Below are 18561 nucleotides of genomic sequence, written 5' to 3' on the forward strand. Positions count from 1 at the left end.
TTGTGAGTTCATAGTCAAATGTTTGATTTGCTAGCAAGTAAAAGCAGAGCATCAGGTGTCGTCAGGATTATTATAGCCTGTTCTGATTCCTGAGTAGAAGTGGAAATAAATCACGATGGATTTCGTATTTGGTTTGCTTGTAACCATGAAAAAGAAAGATTTGATCTGGGTGATTATTGATAGATTGACTAAGTCAGCCTATTTTATTCCAGTCAAAATAAATTATCATATAAGGGTAACACACACATTACGAGATCATTGGACAAAATAGTTGGATGAATTGTTTTTATAAAAAGTATACAATAAAGATTTTTCAATCATGGTACTTCTTGTAGACTGACTCTATGATTAAGTAGTTGCGAATTATTGGAACATCTAGACATAATTGCAATCACTAGATCTTAATTGTATATATTTAGTTGGTCCCTCCACTAGCTCAATAAAAGCTCGATCAGACTACATTTGAATTAAAAGAAAATTCTATGACTTTAGAAATAATTTAATTGAGTATATTTATTCAATGTGGAATTAAATTAGGTGGTTGTGAGAATTGTTCAACTAGAGAATTTGATTAAAGAAATTTTCTTGAAAATTAATTTGAAAAATCTAAGTGATTTTTGGAAAAATTAATTTTGATTAAGTAAAATTAAATTAATCAAATTAATTAAAATTAAAATGATATTTTTTAAATTAATTTTCAAGTCAAACAATTGGTTCAATGGGTAATTGAATTTGAAAATTGGACCTGAGATTGTAAATTGGGCCTAGAAGCCCAAAATCGAGACCAAGACCCAAAAACTGGTCAAACCAGGCTCGATATGTGAAACTGGGTAGACGGTCCAACCGATGGCTAGGTCAAACTAGTCGGGTTGTCACTGACCTAAACCAAACCGACAATAACCAAATCGACTCGGGGTGTCATAAAGGTGTTATGCCTACATCACCGAACACGGCGATGTCGGCGGCTGCGACGACGGTATTCCAATGGTCAACAATGGTTGGTCTTCGATGGTTGAGCAGTGGAAGAGTTACACTCCTACCGGGACTTTACCAAAGAATTTGATTTTAGATTAACTATTCCAAAAATAATATTATTTTAATAGTTTAATATTAAATTTAATTTAATACTTATCTTAATAGTATTTTATTAAGTTAATATTAAATTTAATTTAATGTTTATCTTGTAAATAAAATTCTATTATTTTAATAAGATTTAATATTAAATTTAATATATTTATCTTGATAAATATTATATTAGTTTAATATTAAAGTGATTAGTTTAATCATAGTTGAACTCTCTAAACTCTTCCTATATAAAGAGAGCCTTGAGTCTTTATTTTACACACTTGAATTCAAGCTAAAGTTGTAGAGAGAAAATTCTTTGAAGAGATTATTTTAGAAAATTTTTAGAGATATTTTTCTGATTTACAACTTGACCCAAAAAATTAGAGAAACTGTGAAATTACCCTACTGGTAATTTTTGTGAAAAATTTTCTGATTCGAAGATAGCTCACACTCGGTAGATGTGAGCTTGAAGATAGTGAAGAAGACTACTCGGTCAAACAGCTCATCCTAGACGAATCGAAAAGGTACAATTTTGATTAAATGTTTATTACTTTAGATATCACAACTAAGATCTTGTTTTGGAAAAATGTTAAAACTCTATTTTCCTTAAATTTATTTCCACTGCATTCCCACCGTATGTTTTCCAATTTTCAACAACTTAAAGTCCGATTCTCTTTGTCTACATTGAAATTACATAGACATATACTTCATATTCTTATAACATTCGATCCAGGTTTCTCAACTTGTACTCATAACATACTTGCAATTCGGTTTAAAGGTGGAGATACTACTCAATATGAGTAAAGATTTCTCATACTTCAATTCCATAAGAAATCATTTACTCCCACTCAATGGGGGAGGTTATCTTTATTTCTAAGGCTACGTACTATCATTCCTATTTTAACCCGTACTTACCTTCCTTGAGTACCATTTTAAACTTATACTTACGATCTTTGTTCGAAATTTCAAGGCTAACATCTTCCATTTACATTACTTGTTATGCTAAACTATTATCCTCAAGTTCCAACACTAACTTCCACGAGTCCCACCTGTGTAGAAAATATAATTTCAATCTCATACCTTATCAATTTTAAATGTTTGAAGTCTTATAAAATTGATTCTATTTATTAGGTTAAATGTATTATAATATCTACGACATTTAAGTAACCTCCTTATTCATCTTTATGAAAAATTACTCAAATAAGGACTATTCTTCACTCTCTAATTCATAATTATCTCTCATATCTCACTAATTTTTTCTGTTCCTATTCAAATCAGTGTTACCATTAAACCTTATCAAGGTTGTTGACTAGGTCTCTTTCACATATTTAGTCAATTTCTCTACAATCCTTACCTTCATTTAGTACTAATTCTACGGTGCTAGTGGAACCTCAAATAACTGCTAATGATAAAAGTTCATCTCCTTGAAACATTTACAATCTTGCAGTTAGTTCAACCTAAAAAATAATGCATTAAAATGTTCTTTCTCATATAGTTCTTCCATTAACATCAACTTATATTCACTAGGGAACCCAAAATCTAGTCGTAATCATGACTTTTTACAATTCACATACAATTATTATACAATAATCTAATACACCTTTCAATTTTAAGATCTATGCTCAAACCATGATCACAATGCACGTTCACAAAAGCCAATTATCACCCTTTTTCAATACAAATGCAATAAAACCACAAGATCATATTCAAAATACCTCTAATTACCTATTATTAATATCACTCAATCACCCTATTTCAATCCAATTGTTGATACTTGTACATCGCCATAAGTTCATGATCCCTTCAAGATTTAGAAAACTTGATATTATATCGTTTTTAAGGCAATCCCAATGTTTCTATCATGATTGCAACTATCTATCATTCCTTACATTTCATTTTCATATCTGTATCATATCACAAGCATATTGTAACAGTCCATTTAGACCCTAGTTGGAATAGTGGTTTTGGGACCACAAATTCGAGTCAGAAAAGTATTTAAATATTATTTTCTATGATTATAATATGTGAATTGACATGTGTGAAAGTTTCGTATGAAAATTTAATCGTTTGTGTGCTCAATTTGATAAAAGGACCTAATCACGAAAATTGTAAAAGTGGCCTTCCAATTGTTAGAGTGCCTATTTGATATGTCTTTGTGAATGAAAGGTCCTTATGTTGATATTTGACCATTGTAAGCTTGAGTGGACATTAGTGACCTTGTATGTTAATGGTTTAAATGTTAATTAACTAAGAGTAAAATGGTAAATGGATTAATTATGTTTAATTAATTAAAAAATGCATGAAATTTAGTTCATTCATGCTTATTATTGCCAAAAATCAAATAGAAAATAAATAAAAAGGATTCTTAGGGTTCGGCCAAGCAAATTAATGATTAAGGTATGGTTTTTAATCCGTTTTCGATAATTTCTACATTTTTGTAATCGTTTCTTAGTGTTCTATCAAGCCCATGTCTCAATTTCTAATTTTGTTGATGATTTTGAGTTATGCCATTTTTGATAATGTGAGCTTTGTGAAGTTTGATGATGGTATATGAAAGATATGTGTTAGATTACTAAGTTTTGCCTTTGAATTTTTGATGAATTTGAGTAAAATGGGCTAAATTGTGAAATTTGTAAATTGAGGGACTAAAATGTGAAAAAAATGAAACATATGGGCTTATATGAATACTATGAGAATTCGACTTAACATGGGTATATAGAAATTTTGTGTATTTTGTGATTTTGTGATTTTGTGATTAAGGACTAAATTGTCAAAATGTGAAAATGGGAGGGCTAATTTGTAAAATGCCTTAAATATGTGTTTTTGGATTGATTTGAATGATTTGTTGAATAAAAGGATCAAAATTGAATTTATACAGATCAAGAACCAAAGAAAAGGGAATTAGATCGGGGAAAGTTGAAAGTCATCGAGTAGCCGATTCTGTCTATCTGAATCAGTACGAGGTATGTCTATATACAATTAGACATGTTTGAATTGATTTACTTATGCTCATATGATATTGAATTGTGTTGGATGAATATGGAAGATGAATATGTGAAATTCGAGAAAGTATCGACAAAGTTCTGACGTCCGAAAAGTCCCGTACGAACCATAGGAATAGTTAGAATACATATGTCATGACATAGGATCTGATATGTGTTATCATGCAAGACCACGTCTGGAACATTGGCACCATATTTGATTTCATGTAAGACCATGTCTGGGATAGTGGCATTGATATTTGGTTACATGTAAGACCACGTTTGGGACGTTGGCATTGTATGAGCTTTCCGAGATATCCGCGTACCCTTATGATTCTGAACGGTTCAACAGGCATTCTGAGAAAATAGATGACTATGTGAATTCATATCCGACTCAGGTACGTTTGAATTGTATACCATGTTTGAGAATGAAAGGTAATTATATGTACCTTGGTAGTATGAGATGATATGAGAATGAGTTATGATATGTATATGTGAATTATGTTCAAATGACATATAAGTGATATATTGCTAAGTGAATGTATTTTGCCTTAAATTATATGAATGAATCGATGTTATTCGTTAAGTTTATTTGTATATGGTTTACTAAGCTTTTGAAAGCTTACTTTGTGTGTGTTTGTATTGTTTTATAGATATCAAAGCTACTGAGAGCTCAGGGATCATCGAGGATCATCATTACACTATCAAACTTTATTTTGGTACATTTTGAAAGAGTGAATATTGGAGTATGGCTTGTATAGGCTAGAGGTAGTTGAATATGCTTTTGGTAATGTATATATCTATCCATGTGATTTGGCTTGATTAAGGTATTGTATATGAAAAAATGTTTGGTATGAAATAGGTGATGCAATATGTCAATATTATGTGTTCATGAATGGCTAAGTGAATAGGTCATAATGGTAAGTTGTGGTAAGTGCTAATATGAGAAATTGGTAATTTCATGGCATGAGAATGAACGAAGTGAATTGTGATTATGAAGTATAGGTTTGGTATGATAATAGCTAATGATTTAGCATGTTTTGATTTACATTTTGAGTATGAAATAGATTGGTGATTATATGATATGATTGATGTATGAATTGGGTTTGAAATTTATTGAAAATATGATGCTTTAGATGCTTATTAGTTGCTTGTAGGTTTAACCCAAATTGGGTGGCAAATTGACTTTTCAAATGGCCTATTTTTGTCCACACGGGTAGAGACACGGGCGTGTGTCTCGGCCGTGTGCGACACACGGTCATGTTGCACGGTCGTGTGTCCCCTAGGGTACCCTATGATTTTAAGTTAGTCTTGAGCACGGCCAAGGCACACGGGCGTATGGCCAAGCCGTGTGACTCAAGTCAGTTTCGACCACGGCCAAGGCACACGGGCATGTCTTGTGGCTGTGTGATTAAGTCAGTATGTATGCCATATTTTGACACGGCCTAGACAAACGGGTGTGTCTAATGCCGTGTGAGGCATACGGCCTGCTCACACGGGCGTGCGGCCTGTATAACTTAGAAAAATGTTTAAGTTTCGAAAAAATTTGTATGAGCTCGGTTTAGTCTCGACCCTTTTCCAAAGCATGTTTAAGGTCTCGTAGACCTATGTAAAGGACTTTGTATTGATGTTTGACCTATGATGCTATGAAGTTTGTGAAATGAATGCTAAATGTTCTGATTTGTCCAGTAATGCCTTTAACCTTAGTCCCGCGATGGATACGGGTTAGGGGTGTTACACATATACATATTTATGTCATTGAACAATATCACTATTTCATAGCATTTCATACCATAATTCACACAAAGTCCATTACAACTCTTTAAGAATTTAATATTGTAATTACATCCTGAGATATCGTTACTTCAAGGTATTAAAAAAATTATAAGGAACAATATTTACAATCTTATTATTAACATAATTTTCCCCAATAGTTACAGAAAACATTCCCACATCAAACAGTTTAATCTATATAAAATAAGTATCAAATAGACCCAGCTAGGTCTTAACTCAGACTTGGCATTATACTATGCCATGTACCTCTAGACTAAATATGAAGATCGGTTTAGTTTGAGAATTAAATAAAATCTAGCTTCAATACCACTAAATGTGAAACCTCACACCTAGCCTGATCATCGAGTTCGAATGCATTACATTACACTATGTTGCCAAAGCAACTTAGATTACTTCAATTTATTTTTTAATGCAATTAACAAATAACCACAACATAACTCATTCAAACACGAATTATAAATTCAAGCATACATAATAGATTTACATTGTCCTTATTTAAGATGTTTTGAGGTTATTGACCACCGCCTCGACATGCATTCGTCGGGCTTTAGAACATCAATTAAATATGGAAGTGAAAGTGCAGTACCAGCAAGTGAATAAGTCAAATTATAATATAGTTATGTTTTACAAATGAACACTGAGAAGTATTTTGATGATCGTACCCAGAGGATTGCAAGATTGAAGAAAATTTTAATTAAATTAATTACCCAAAAATAATTACTAATCTAATCAATTCATGAATTAGTAGTGCAAACTATTCCTATTCCTAGTTTCGACAATACAAACTATTTAACCTAGAAGCAATTGAAGCCCTAATTATTAATTAAGCCAAGTTATCAAAACTAAAAACTACTCTAAGTTTCGATTAAATTAATTATTAAACTAAAAACTACCTTAAGTTTCGATTAAATTCCTATTCCTAATTAATTTAATCTAAAAATTCCTACTCTAACTTAATAATTGAAGCCCTAATTAATTAACTAAACTAAAAACTACTCTAAGTTGAGTTATTGAAAATTCCTATTCCTATTCTTTATTTATGTCTCCTTTTTAACTTAGTTTAATTGAATATTTGAATAAGTATTAGAATAAATTGTGTTTTATCAACATCTCGCATGATTCAATTGTTTAATCTGATTAATTGAATAAGTAAATAATTATTTAAAATTAAGCATTTATTCAAGAGACTTGGTATACTAGGATTGACGACACTAGTAGAATATTTTGACAGGTGGTACAAGTCTACGCAATAGGATACCCTTTCAGTCCACCTGTCTAAATATTCTACTAAAGTCATCAATCCTAGTATACCAAATCTCTTGAATAAATACTTTATTTTAGATAATTATTTACTTATTCAATTAATCAAATTAAACAATTGAATCATGGGAGATGTCGATAAGACACAATTTATTCTATTACTTATACAAATATTCAATTAAACTAAGTTAAAGAAGGAGACATAAATAAATAATAAGAAAGGGATAGAGAATGCTCATATATATTTGGAGATGAAAGTGCGTGTTCAGGATATCCTCCACTCTTGATTGTCTAACAACAAAATAGAAAGATTCTGCTTACAGAAACATAAAATAAACTAACCCCTAATTTGTAGAGAAAGAAAATTGAAACGTTAAATTCTGATGGAACCCTCTTAATAAGGTTCTAAGAGCTTAATATTTATGATGTAAGGGTTAGATGACTAGATTAGGTCGAGTTACAAATTATTCAATGTGTTAATTATCATTGTGTAGATGAAAACACCCTTATCTATAAGTTGGGCCTCGTTGAACCGGTGTTGCGACATCACAGGACTGATGTTGCGACATTGAACATTGATTGCACCCCTTTTTTGCTTCAAAATTGGTTGTTGTGACATTAGACTTTGAATATAATTTCTTTAGGTTTGAAGTTGGATGTCACGACAGTGATAGTTGGTTGTTGCAATATTAATGCCTTGAAGCTCCTTTTTGCTTCGAAGTTGGATGTCACGAAATCCATCTTTGATGTTGTGACATTTTGGGGATTAACTCTTCAGCCTAAGACGATGTCCTACACACTCAATCAACACATCAATCTTCCCTTAGGCCCAAACTGGCCTAATAGGTCATAAAACCACACTGAAAGATCGTTTTATTCAATTAAAACTAAAAATTAAATAATTCTAAAATAAACATTAAAAACGTAAAACTACTTGAATACAAGCTCCTTGAGTCATGAAAAGAGCTTAACTTGCCATTGTAAATTGAGACAGATCAATTATATGGGGTTCAAACTCGAATCAAAACTCAATTGGATGTCTTAGGACATGTTATCCCTTTGATTTTTTTTTAAATTTTTTTCGATGATAGAATGTCGAGACATTGGGGTTCATATCTCTAGACTTGGCATCTTATGTCTCTAGATAGGTCTCGAGACATATCTATCATGTTTCAAACCTTTAACTTCGATGTTTATGTGTCTTGAAACAAAGGAGTTCTTGTCTTGAGACTTGAAACTAAGCAAACCTATTTTAGTAAACCCTCAACTCGCTCAATAAATTATTTTGTAGATTATAATCCTCTTAATGTATGTTTAAAAATCTAAAGAAACAATTAAAAAAAAATTTAACACCATTATAACTCTCTCAATAAATTATTTTAATTATTTAGTTGTTAAAATATGCTATTAGTTCATGTACTTATTTAAAATTTGAGATTTAGTTCCTATACTTTAAATGTTAAAATTTAATTATTCTACTTTTTCAATTTAAAATTCTAGTTTAATCATTATTGTTGTTTTTAATTTTTGTCAAAATTTGTAAACTTAACATGTTTATTTTAGCCAATCATATGTGACGTTATATGAGAACAATTTAATTAACACATCAATTTGATAAATTTTGATAAAAAGTACAAATAATATTAATATTTAGATTGAAATCTTAAAATCAAATAAATAAGAAGACTTCTTTTTTATTTTTTTAAGTACAATGACTAAATTTTAAGAATATTTTAATCAATGTTGTTTGAACAGGACTCAATTAGTCCATTGGATCGGAAGTAACCGAATGATCAATATAGAGAGTAATTTTGAAATGATTAAATCAAAAACCATTATAAACCGGTTAAAACAACTAAAACTCGATTCAACTGAATATTTTTAAATTTTTAATTAATTTTATCCTTAATTAACTTCTAACTCAAAATAAAAAGTACGTTAATTGAGAGTCGGTCTTAGCAGGCCATCCGGCCCAACAACAGCGAATGAAGAAAGGCGAAACGAAAAACCTTCTTGCCTTTATTGTTTAATCCTTAGCCTTTTTCCTTAATCCTTAACCAGCGAGTAAGAGAAGACAGTGACCCTCACCGCTCACTCTCTTAGGTCTCGGCTCCTCCTCTTCACGCAACTCTACCTACCATTCCCATGGCAACCACCACCGATAAACCCCTCGCTACCGCAAGGAACTCCGCGGCTCCATCCTCCGTCGCCAATTCATCCGCAGAACCGATCTCTAAGAAGACCGCCGAGCCCGCTCTGCCTTCCACCGATAAGTTAGATCCTCCTAGCTCTGATATTTCTGCTTCTGAAGTACCTCTTAAGGAGAGCAAGGGTTGGAAGACTGGCGGGACTGCTGGGGGCTCCGCCTCTGGGGGTGGCAGCGCTCCCGTTAACGACATCCAGAAGAAGATTCGCCGAGCTGAGCGGTTCGGCGTACCGGTCCAGTTGTCTGAGCAAGAGAAGCGTAATTCTAGGGCTGAGAGGTAACTACTTTAATCTCCCCGGGTTTATCGGGAATTCAGGGTTTTTCTTTTTGGTTTTGTACCTAGTCGATCAGAACTTCTAACGATAAGAGAAGAATTTGATTTTTTATTTTGATTGATTTCTGGAAATGTCTATTCGGATAAATTTCTTGAAATGCCATTCGATTCTTGGATCTTGAGGTGCTTAGAACCATTCATTATTGCTATTGAATTCGTTCCTCTAGTTTTTCCTTTTGTCTTGCTCTTCATGTTGGAGCTTATCGTATTTTGGATTTTATTAATTTATCCGTTGATTCTCTAGAGGTGAGTATAACCCTATCAGATCAGAGTCTTACCTAGTTACTAAGCTTGCTTGCATGTTCGCCTGGGACAACTTGGCAATTTAAGGCAAATCCTAACTTAGTTCTATATAATTAGAGAGAAACTATATGGCTTCTTAAAACAGTGTTACAAGGATTGGAGATCAGTCTGATATCAAAACGAAAATTGAAAGGTAACTTGCTACTTTTGTGAAACCTAATTCGATAGGGTAGTCTTATCCAGCTAAGTTTAGTAAGAACAAAATACTATGAATTGGAATATAAGAAGTATTTTGGAACTTTTGTGTGTGTGTGTGTGTGTGTGGTTTTTAATATAAATACATAATTCTAATTAAATGAATAGATAAATTTTGAAGTTCCTGAATGATTTGTTTTACGTTATAATTTTGGAGTGAACAATTTATTAAGGGACTTTAATCTTACTGAATTGGGTTGCTAGTGTTCCTTGATGGGAACGTGCAAACCAATTTGAAAATGGCTGGAAAGATAGTGTTTTCCTGTAACAGAGCCTTAAAATGTTGTAATAGAAGAGTTTTGTTGGTGGTAAAGCTGTAGCTGTGGATGTTGCCTTCCATTTTTTGACTTCTTTTTGTTTCTAACTTGTTGAGTGTGGACCAACCATTTTGCAGGTTCGGTACTGTGCCCAGCATGAATGGATCAGAAGCATCTAAGCAATCGGAGGACATGAAGAGGAAAGCCAGAGCAGAGAGGTTTTATTCTATATACCCTTTATGGGGGTGAATATGTGGCTTACATTTGCATTTTTATTCAGTTTGTCATTTTTATTGTTGTTTCTCAGGTTTGGGCTTTCTGTACCCACTACGGCTACTGATGAGGAGGCCAAAAAGAAAGCACGTCTTGCCAGATTTGCACAAGATTCCAAACCTGATACAGTGGAAGAGGAGAAAAGAAAAGCGAGGGCAATTAGGTATGTTCTACTGCTGAAAAGCTGTTTGATTTAATTTTAGAGATATATAAATGCCTAAGAAAATGTATATTGAACTTTGATTTATCTTGTCTTTCCAGGTTCTCTAATCCTCCATCAAGTACATCATCACAGGTGAATGGGAAGGGAAATATTGAGCCAGTAAGGCCTAAATTAGTTGTTTCTCTAGTGGATTTATTAGATAGGAGAAATTCAAGTGTTTTATAGGTGCTGTTCGAGATGTTGATTGATATACCTTTTTTTGTTAGGAGGCTCCTATTGCTGGAAAGGCTGGTGGAGGACCCTAAATACAAAATTTCCCTACCTAGTTAGAAGGTGACTTTGGAGATATGAATTGCTTTGATCTTCTATATATGCATTGCACAATACTCGAATATACTAGATCCATTCTATTACTTATACTTTTCATTTTCAGGTCTAGTAGTGTTGTAACAACTTGTACCTGTAGCGGCTTCTTTACAATGTTATCTTTCCAACCTCAGAATTATTAGATGTGGTACTCCTTCATCCTCGGATAAATTGCTAAAGCAGTGAAAGGTTTCGTTGGTAGTTTGGATGGCATTTTTCTCATTTCGGACATAACTACGATTTCTATTGACTTGGTGAGGCCTATAGAGGAATCAGCGATCACCTGTAGTGTTAACCTATCTGAAATCCTACAAAAAGCATTAAAACCTCTAGGATAAGGGCTAGAAAATTTCAAGTTCTCCTTTTGATGATATGATTGAGAAAGTATGGAGTGGTTAGTAATTTCCATCAAGAAAAAAAATTTTGGTTTGTTCTCTTGCCATGGTAATATTTGGGGATTTTATACTCTTCCAAGTTGCATGGTATGACCAAATTCGAGACGGTAGTAGTATCCAAATTGAGTCTGACATCTATTTCTATGGGTTAAATAATTTTAAGTAGTAGATGATACATTCTCATAAATATCTAAAAGCAAGTTTAGTTTCCATTTATTCTGGTTTCTACATGTTAGGGTCTTAGGTCTCTTTCTTTCTTGGTTTTTTTTTTTTTTTAAGTGTGACTTTGGCTATAGGACAAATGATGAACTTAAACGCCTTTTATATGAGCAAACGTGGATAACATTTTTTTTTTGTGTTTACATTGAAATGCTTTGGTGTAGGGGTTTGTAGGAGGCTCATTTTGTTCAGTAATCTCCGACTGTTGTCATGTTTCTTTTGTTCCTTCTAAATAGTAAAAAAAGGAAATAGAATCATTTGTTGGCTATATTCTCGAGCATGCATGTACTCATGAGCTTGTTTGCAGGTTTGTATGCATAAGTTTGCATTTTTGTATTTGTATCTGCTCCTGATACTCATGGCTCAGATGGCATAATTGAACTCGATTAGTTAGTTTTCCGTGAGAAATTATGAATGCAGTGCTGTTGTGCATAGGATATTACTGCTGTCAGCTTTTGATCATGAGAGGCACATTAAAAATTGGGAATTGTTTTACAATGTTAATATTGAATGCGGAGAGTTCCTGAAATTTTCCGGGTTTTATTTTGAGATAAGTGAACCGTAACTCAGTTTAAGGTGATTGCTAGCTTCCCTTGGCCTCACCAGGTGAATTAGCTGATCTACGCTGGAAGGTAATTATTCTGCGAATGAAGGCTCTTAATGTTCTTCTGTTTTTTAGTAATGTAATTTTTTGTTCTTGTGCAAGGATGAAGTGTTAATACCGAATTAACGGTACTTAGATACTTAGGAATTTTTTTTGGTTGGAAATTTTTCTGTGGAAGACTGGTTAAACATCTCGAGGGAGACGCAAAATCTAACATTATTTACAAAGTTCTGGTTCAAATCATCTTACTTTCATTACGTCTTCGGTATTTGTTTTCCTTTTTTGAAAAATAAATTGTAGATATTGTCTCTTTAAATTTTGGGGGTTTTTTATTGATGAAAAACATTCAAAGAATTTCAAGCAATACGCAATAAAAGAATTTCTGCAATTTTTTCATGAAAGAAAAACAATATTTAAATGGCTTAATTGTGATAACTTTAATTTCTTACTTTTCGTCTTGTAAATTTGTTTTAATTTTAAAAATAAATATATTTGAAAGTAAAAGGGTATCGTTTTTTCATCTTAAAATTTTATTACACAATAAAAGAAATTGGGTATTTTTTTCCCTTTGAGTGAGGTAAATGAAATCCAAGGTTTAGATTTATCCATAAGGTTTAAAAAAACATTTTGGTTATTATGGTTTTCATTTTAAGAATTTGACTATAGTAATATATCTAACAAATACTTGTTTCATTGGTTGCGGGTTAGTGAGTTTGTTATGAATGTCAATTGATTATTTGAACTCGTCTGATTTGTTGAATATGTAGGGCAGTTCATCTCTCTGAAGTCAGACCAAGATAAATATGTAAAGTAATTTTAAAAAATATTTATAATCTTAGGAGATCTTGGAAAATCCATTAAGAATCTCAATTTGTAGATTGATTTTGATCTCAACCTTGGATTTGGAAGATTTGAACCATAAGTAGAGGTCTTCCTCTCGTTTGTAATTATTTCGTAATAGAGAGCAATTATTTAAATATATTGTGTGCATTGTTTTCTCATGGGTTTTTTTGGTCAATTCGTACTCATTTGGTTTATGTGTTTGTTTTTGCTTTATTTTGGTATTTTAGAGAATCTCTTTCGACAATTTTTATTTTTCAAGAGTTAGACTGACTTAGGCGGATTTGAAGCAAATGAATAGTCTGAGGACGTACAGTTTTTCAGATTAAATTTTTAGTCCCGTGACACTAGCATATTAAAATCATAGGTTAATATATATAGAGGTACTTGAACTTAATATTTTGCATTTATTTTGTGTTTAAATTCTTTTTTGGGCTTAATGGGTACCTAAATTTGATGTTGCTTTTTTTTTTAAGTATTTGATTAACACCATTAAAATATGTTTATGTGGCACTAAAGACTAATAGCATGGTGACACATGATATCTGATATTTTAACACGTGAAAAAATTATAATTATTTTTACCCAAGGAATAAAAATTGTCCAAACGTAATTTTTAATATTATATATATATTTTGTTTTTTTATATTATACCAAATTTTTATATTACTCTTGTAAAATTTAAAATATATAAAATCTAAAATATTAAAACTTTATAAATTTATGAAAATATTAAAAATATTATTTCACAATAGAATGAACAAACCAAATACATTTGAGCTTCGATAGTCTTTGGTTTAGATTCCATTTTTTATTAATTTCATTTTTAATTTTTCCATAAATTATCATATTTTTCCTATTATTATTAAATTATAAATTATAAACTTTGATATTTTATAAAATCTGATATTTTATACCTTTTATATTTTATAAAATTATATCTTATATATTCAGACAAATATATTTTATAAAATCAGATATTTTATATTTTTTATAAAATTTGATGCGAAATAATATATTTTTATAAATATAAGATTTTATATGTTTTTAATTTCATAATAATAATAATATAAAATTATAATAATTTATGAAAAATTAAAATATATAGATTCACTCAAAAACATGTCTAATTTGGACATATAATTTTATGCTCCAAATATATCTAGATAATCAATGTCTAGATTCATTCTAGTGTCAAATAATATTTTAATATTTTCTAAACTTATAAACATTTTTTAAAGTTTTATAAAATTTTAAAATAATAATGTAAAAATGTTATATGTCATAATTTTTAAAAATATATATATGAATAATACTAAAAGTTGTTTAGAATAAACCTCAACAATTATTTGTTCAAGTTCATTCCCCATGTTTAAAAAAATATATATATATTTTTGTAAATTTTATAGCTTTTTTTTAATTTTTTATCATGTATCAAAATGTTAGGCTACCACATATCACACGCTATTTGTCATTAGTGCCATATCAGTGTATTTTAACGATGTTTCCTAATAATGATTTTTTTTTAAATCATCAATGCTTCATCTGTTTGAATGAAAATGGCTTCTGTAAAATGATTTCTGGAAAATGACTTACTTTTCTAGAAAACTAATATTTTTAGTGTTTGAATCAATTTATGTAAAATATTCTCTGTTGTTTAGTAGATTTCCTAAAAATATTTTCAAAATACTCTTTTAAATGAAATAAAATACATTTGAAATTTCTTGTTTTTTCATTATTTAATTGAGTTTATAATTGATTTATTAGCCACATTGCTTATTTTTTCCTTCAAGAAAATGCCTAATTATTACAAGCATGGTTAATTCACTAAACAAAATGTGTAAACCAGATTACAACATTATGATTGAATTCACAATTTTTTTACATGTACATATACATGCATAAATGTAAACATGTTATACAAAGAACTTGCACAAGGAAGGGAAAAAAAATTTACAAAAATCTATTAATAAATAGGTTGTGTCCACAAGCGAAGTAGCATTCTTATATTACCATCATCATCTTGCTGTAAGTGACCAATGAAAGATGGCATACTTAAAATCCCAACTTCAATGTCCTTATTATCTCCTATGCTTCTTTGGTAATGACTCTGCTTGTCCTTCATTCTAGAAACACATAGTAAAAGATTCCATGTTAATTAGAGAAAAATAAAATTTTGTTGAAAAAGGGTCAAATGATGCATCAAGAAGTGGAAGTAGACCCTTCAATTTTTGGGTTTGGATCATTCTAGTTGGGGCCATTAGTGTTTTTCGGGGCTGGTTATTATGTTTTTGAATCATTTCAACTTTAAGTTAATTTGAGGTTCCAATCAATTTGAATTTTTATTTTTTTTACTTTTTATGATCAAAAGTGAATTAGAAATGAGATGTTATGAAGAAATAATAGCGAATGGAAAGCTCAGAGGGGAATTGAGGATAATACCACATTCAATTATGTCAAATGATGCATATTGAATAATAGATAAATGCAATTAGTACAACATTTGAAAGCTGCTCTTGAATGTAAGCCATTGATCTTAACATTGCGCCTAATGTATCCCTCAATATCTAGAATTACCCTTAATTATCCGGTAGTAGTCTCACTATCTTGAAGCTATAATAGAGATGATAAAAGAAATCTAATAAGCAAATGATTGATATTTGTTTAAAAGGTATTAAAAAAGAACAACATAGGCATTGATTTGTTGTCTAATGGAAAGCAAAAAAATTATTGAACCACCACCGCATCATTGAATATAGGTGTTAAAGCAAGAGTCAAATCATTGAAAATTTAGATTCGACATGATTCCATTACAAAACCAATTTTACAAGCCTATTAGTACACGATAAAATTGTGACAATTCGTTTTCTATTGGTGTCGGAAACTATAATTTTAGGATCTCAATTTTGATGTGTCAGTCCTAAATATTAATTATTTAATATTAATGAAGTCATTAGAGTCGATTAAATTTTGATTAAGAAATTTTATCATTTAGTTAATTAATTAAAGAAAAAAATTAAATTGTAAAAGTTAGAAAAATGGTTTGTTATTAATTTCTTTTAACTAAATGGCCTAATTAGTGAAGGTTAAAGGACTTATATTGCAAATAAGCCAAAACTTAATACAGTGGTCGTTTGATGCAACGATGGTTGTCAATTTCATAAGTTATTATATGTTAAAAGGTTATTAAAATAATCATATTCAAAAGTAAAAAGAAAATAATAATATTAAGGCTTAATGATAAATTTGACCACTAACGTTTGCATGTTTTGTCAAAATAGCCCTAATTGTATTTTTGAGCCTTTTTTGGCCATCAATGTAACAACTCGATTTTCAATGGTGACAAAATAGTGGCTTCGGGATTACAAATTTTTGTCGTGCCGGCCCGTAAATATTAATTATAGAATATTTATAAAGCCATTAGAGTCATATTAAAATTTTGTTAAGAAAATTTAACATTTATATAACTAATTATGGTAAAAGGACTAAATTGTAAAAGGTGTAAAATATGTTAATTATTGCATTTAGACAATCAAATAGCTTAATTAATAAATAAGGAAGTACAAATGAAGTAATTAAACCTTGCTAGTTTTGTAGACGACAAAATGGAACAAAAATTTAATTAATTAAAGTGTAACTGATGGCTATTTTGTAAATAAATTAAAATTAAATAAAACAAATTGAAAGAAATGGACATTTCTTCTTCTTTTTTTCTTTTTTTTTTTTACCAATTGCCGAAACACCATTGAAGGATGGCTCCAAGCTTCGGTTTCATCTCCTTAGTGCATGTGAGCTCAATTCTCACCTATTTTTTGTAGTTTTTATATTTTTGAGGTTGTTGCAATTAGGTCCAGCTAACTCGTACCTTCATTTTTGAATCTGTAAAAAAAAATTTATAAGTTACACTTGTTGAATCTTGGTAGTTTTTTTATGATAATTATGTGTTTGAAGCTTTGATTGTGGTATTTGGTTATTTTGTGAAGTAATTGTTATTAGTTTTTTTTATTTAAGGTTTAATTTGTTAAAATGTCAAAATCACATGGTTAATTGATGAATAAGAGGTTTTTTTTGAACTGTTTAGAAGCCTTGAACATTTAGCTGGCATGCTGAGTTTATAGAAATGGTTAATTTGATGATTTTCGGGTCAAGGGACTAAATTGCATAAATTGTAAAAGTTATGGGCAATTATGTAAATTTCAAAAACAAAAGGGTATAAATTGTAGAATAAATTGGGATATGAATTGTAATCTAATAATTCAAAAAAATTACATATTAGATAAAGACCCTATTGACTTGCATGGAAAAGGGAAAATTTCAGAATAGTCCTTGAATTTCTGCAACTATTACATTTCAATCTAAGTAGGTTCGGGTTTTTTTAAAAAGTATGTTGTAATTTATTTCATTACATTTTCCTTACTACTGATTTGAAATATTTTGTGTCTCTAAACGATGGATTGAACAATGTTCAATAGTGAAATTGAACGTATTAAATGTACTAATACGGGCCTCGTGCCTAGTAGGCTATAAGCCGATGAAATGTTTCATGCCTTGAGCCAAGCAAGCTTTTTGCTGGTGTTATTCAGCCTTAGTGCCTAGCTGGCTTAGTGCCGATGTTAATCAAGCTTAGTGCCTAGCAAACTTTGAGCCAGTGTAGTAAATGCTAACGTTCCTTGGAAACTTGGTAATAGGTAGTAAATGAGTTGACTTATCGAACTTACTAAGCTTCTTGCACTTGCTCGTTTAATTTGATTTTGTAGGACTCTTGGAATCGTAGCATCAGTTGGATCAACTTGGAAGCTTACACACTATCATCTATACCTTAGTAGTCATTTTGTGATTGTTTTGAAGTTGGTTAAAAGTGGCATGTAATAAAAAAGAGTCTTGTAGTATTATGATATTTTGTGGTGGAACCAGAAGTTAAAAATGGCCATTTTTATGTTTGTATGATATGTTAGATATTTTGGTAAATATGATATGTGATGCATATATATAATATTTGAAATAGTTGAGATTTTGATTGTGATGGTGTTTAGGTTGTTTGATTATTTACATGTGGTACCAATGAGGGTACATTGGTTAGTTGATGAATTAGGTTGTAAATGTGTTATTTTGCTATGTTTTGTGCTTGAGATGTGGTAATATAATTTTGTTTTGGTTGAAGTTGTCTTGGTTAAATATGGTGCCTTTAAATGACATATTGGTTAGGTGAAATAGGTGGATTGAATTGGTATGTTTGAAAAGTGTTTAGGTCTTTTGAATGTATGCATAAATGGAATGGTTGATTGAGCAAGTTTTGGTCTTAAAAT

The 18561-nt window shown here is 30.7% G+C and overlaps 1 protein-coding gene and 1 long non-coding RNA gene across 3 annotated transcripts; both read left to right on the forward strand.

Moving 5' to 3' along the window:
* Positions 1 to 9066: 9066 nt before the first annotated feature.
* LOC108464234 (protein MODIFIER OF SNC1 11) lies at positions 9067 to 12655 on the forward strand. Of its 2 annotated transcripts, none has more exons than XM_017764410.2 (6): positions 9067 to 9583; positions 10533 to 10613; positions 10703 to 10831; positions 10930 to 10990; positions 11098 to 11164; positions 11265 to 12655. In XM_017764410.2, exons 1-5 carry the CDS (start codon positions 9246 to 9248, stop codon positions 11134 to 11136), a joined length of 648 nt encoding a protein of 215 aa, XP_017619899.1. In that variant the 5' UTR covers positions 9067 to 9245; the 3' UTR covers positions 11137 to 11164; positions 11265 to 12655. The 2 variants fall into 2 exon arrangements, with proteins under 2 accessions (XP_017619899.1, XP_017619900.1); XM_017764411.2 differs by having other exon boundaries at positions 10930 to 10963.
* Positions 12656 to 16980: 4325 nt separating this feature from the next.
* On the forward strand, positions 16981 to 18278 carry LOC128286569 (uncharacterized). Its single transcript, XR_008277181.1, has 2 exons — positions 16981 to 17043; positions 18013 to 18278. It is a non-coding gene; the product is annotated as an uncharacterized LOC128286569 (long non-coding RNA).
* Positions 18279 to 18561: the final 283 nt, after the last annotated feature.

Source organism: Gossypium arboreum, chromosome 13 (assembly GCF_025698485.1).
Source record: "Gossypium arboreum isolate Shixiya-1 chromosome 13, ASM2569848v2, whole genome shotgun sequence".
Taxonomy (NCBI): domain Eukaryota; kingdom Viridiplantae; phylum Streptophyta; class Magnoliopsida; order Malvales; family Malvaceae; genus Gossypium; species Gossypium arboreum.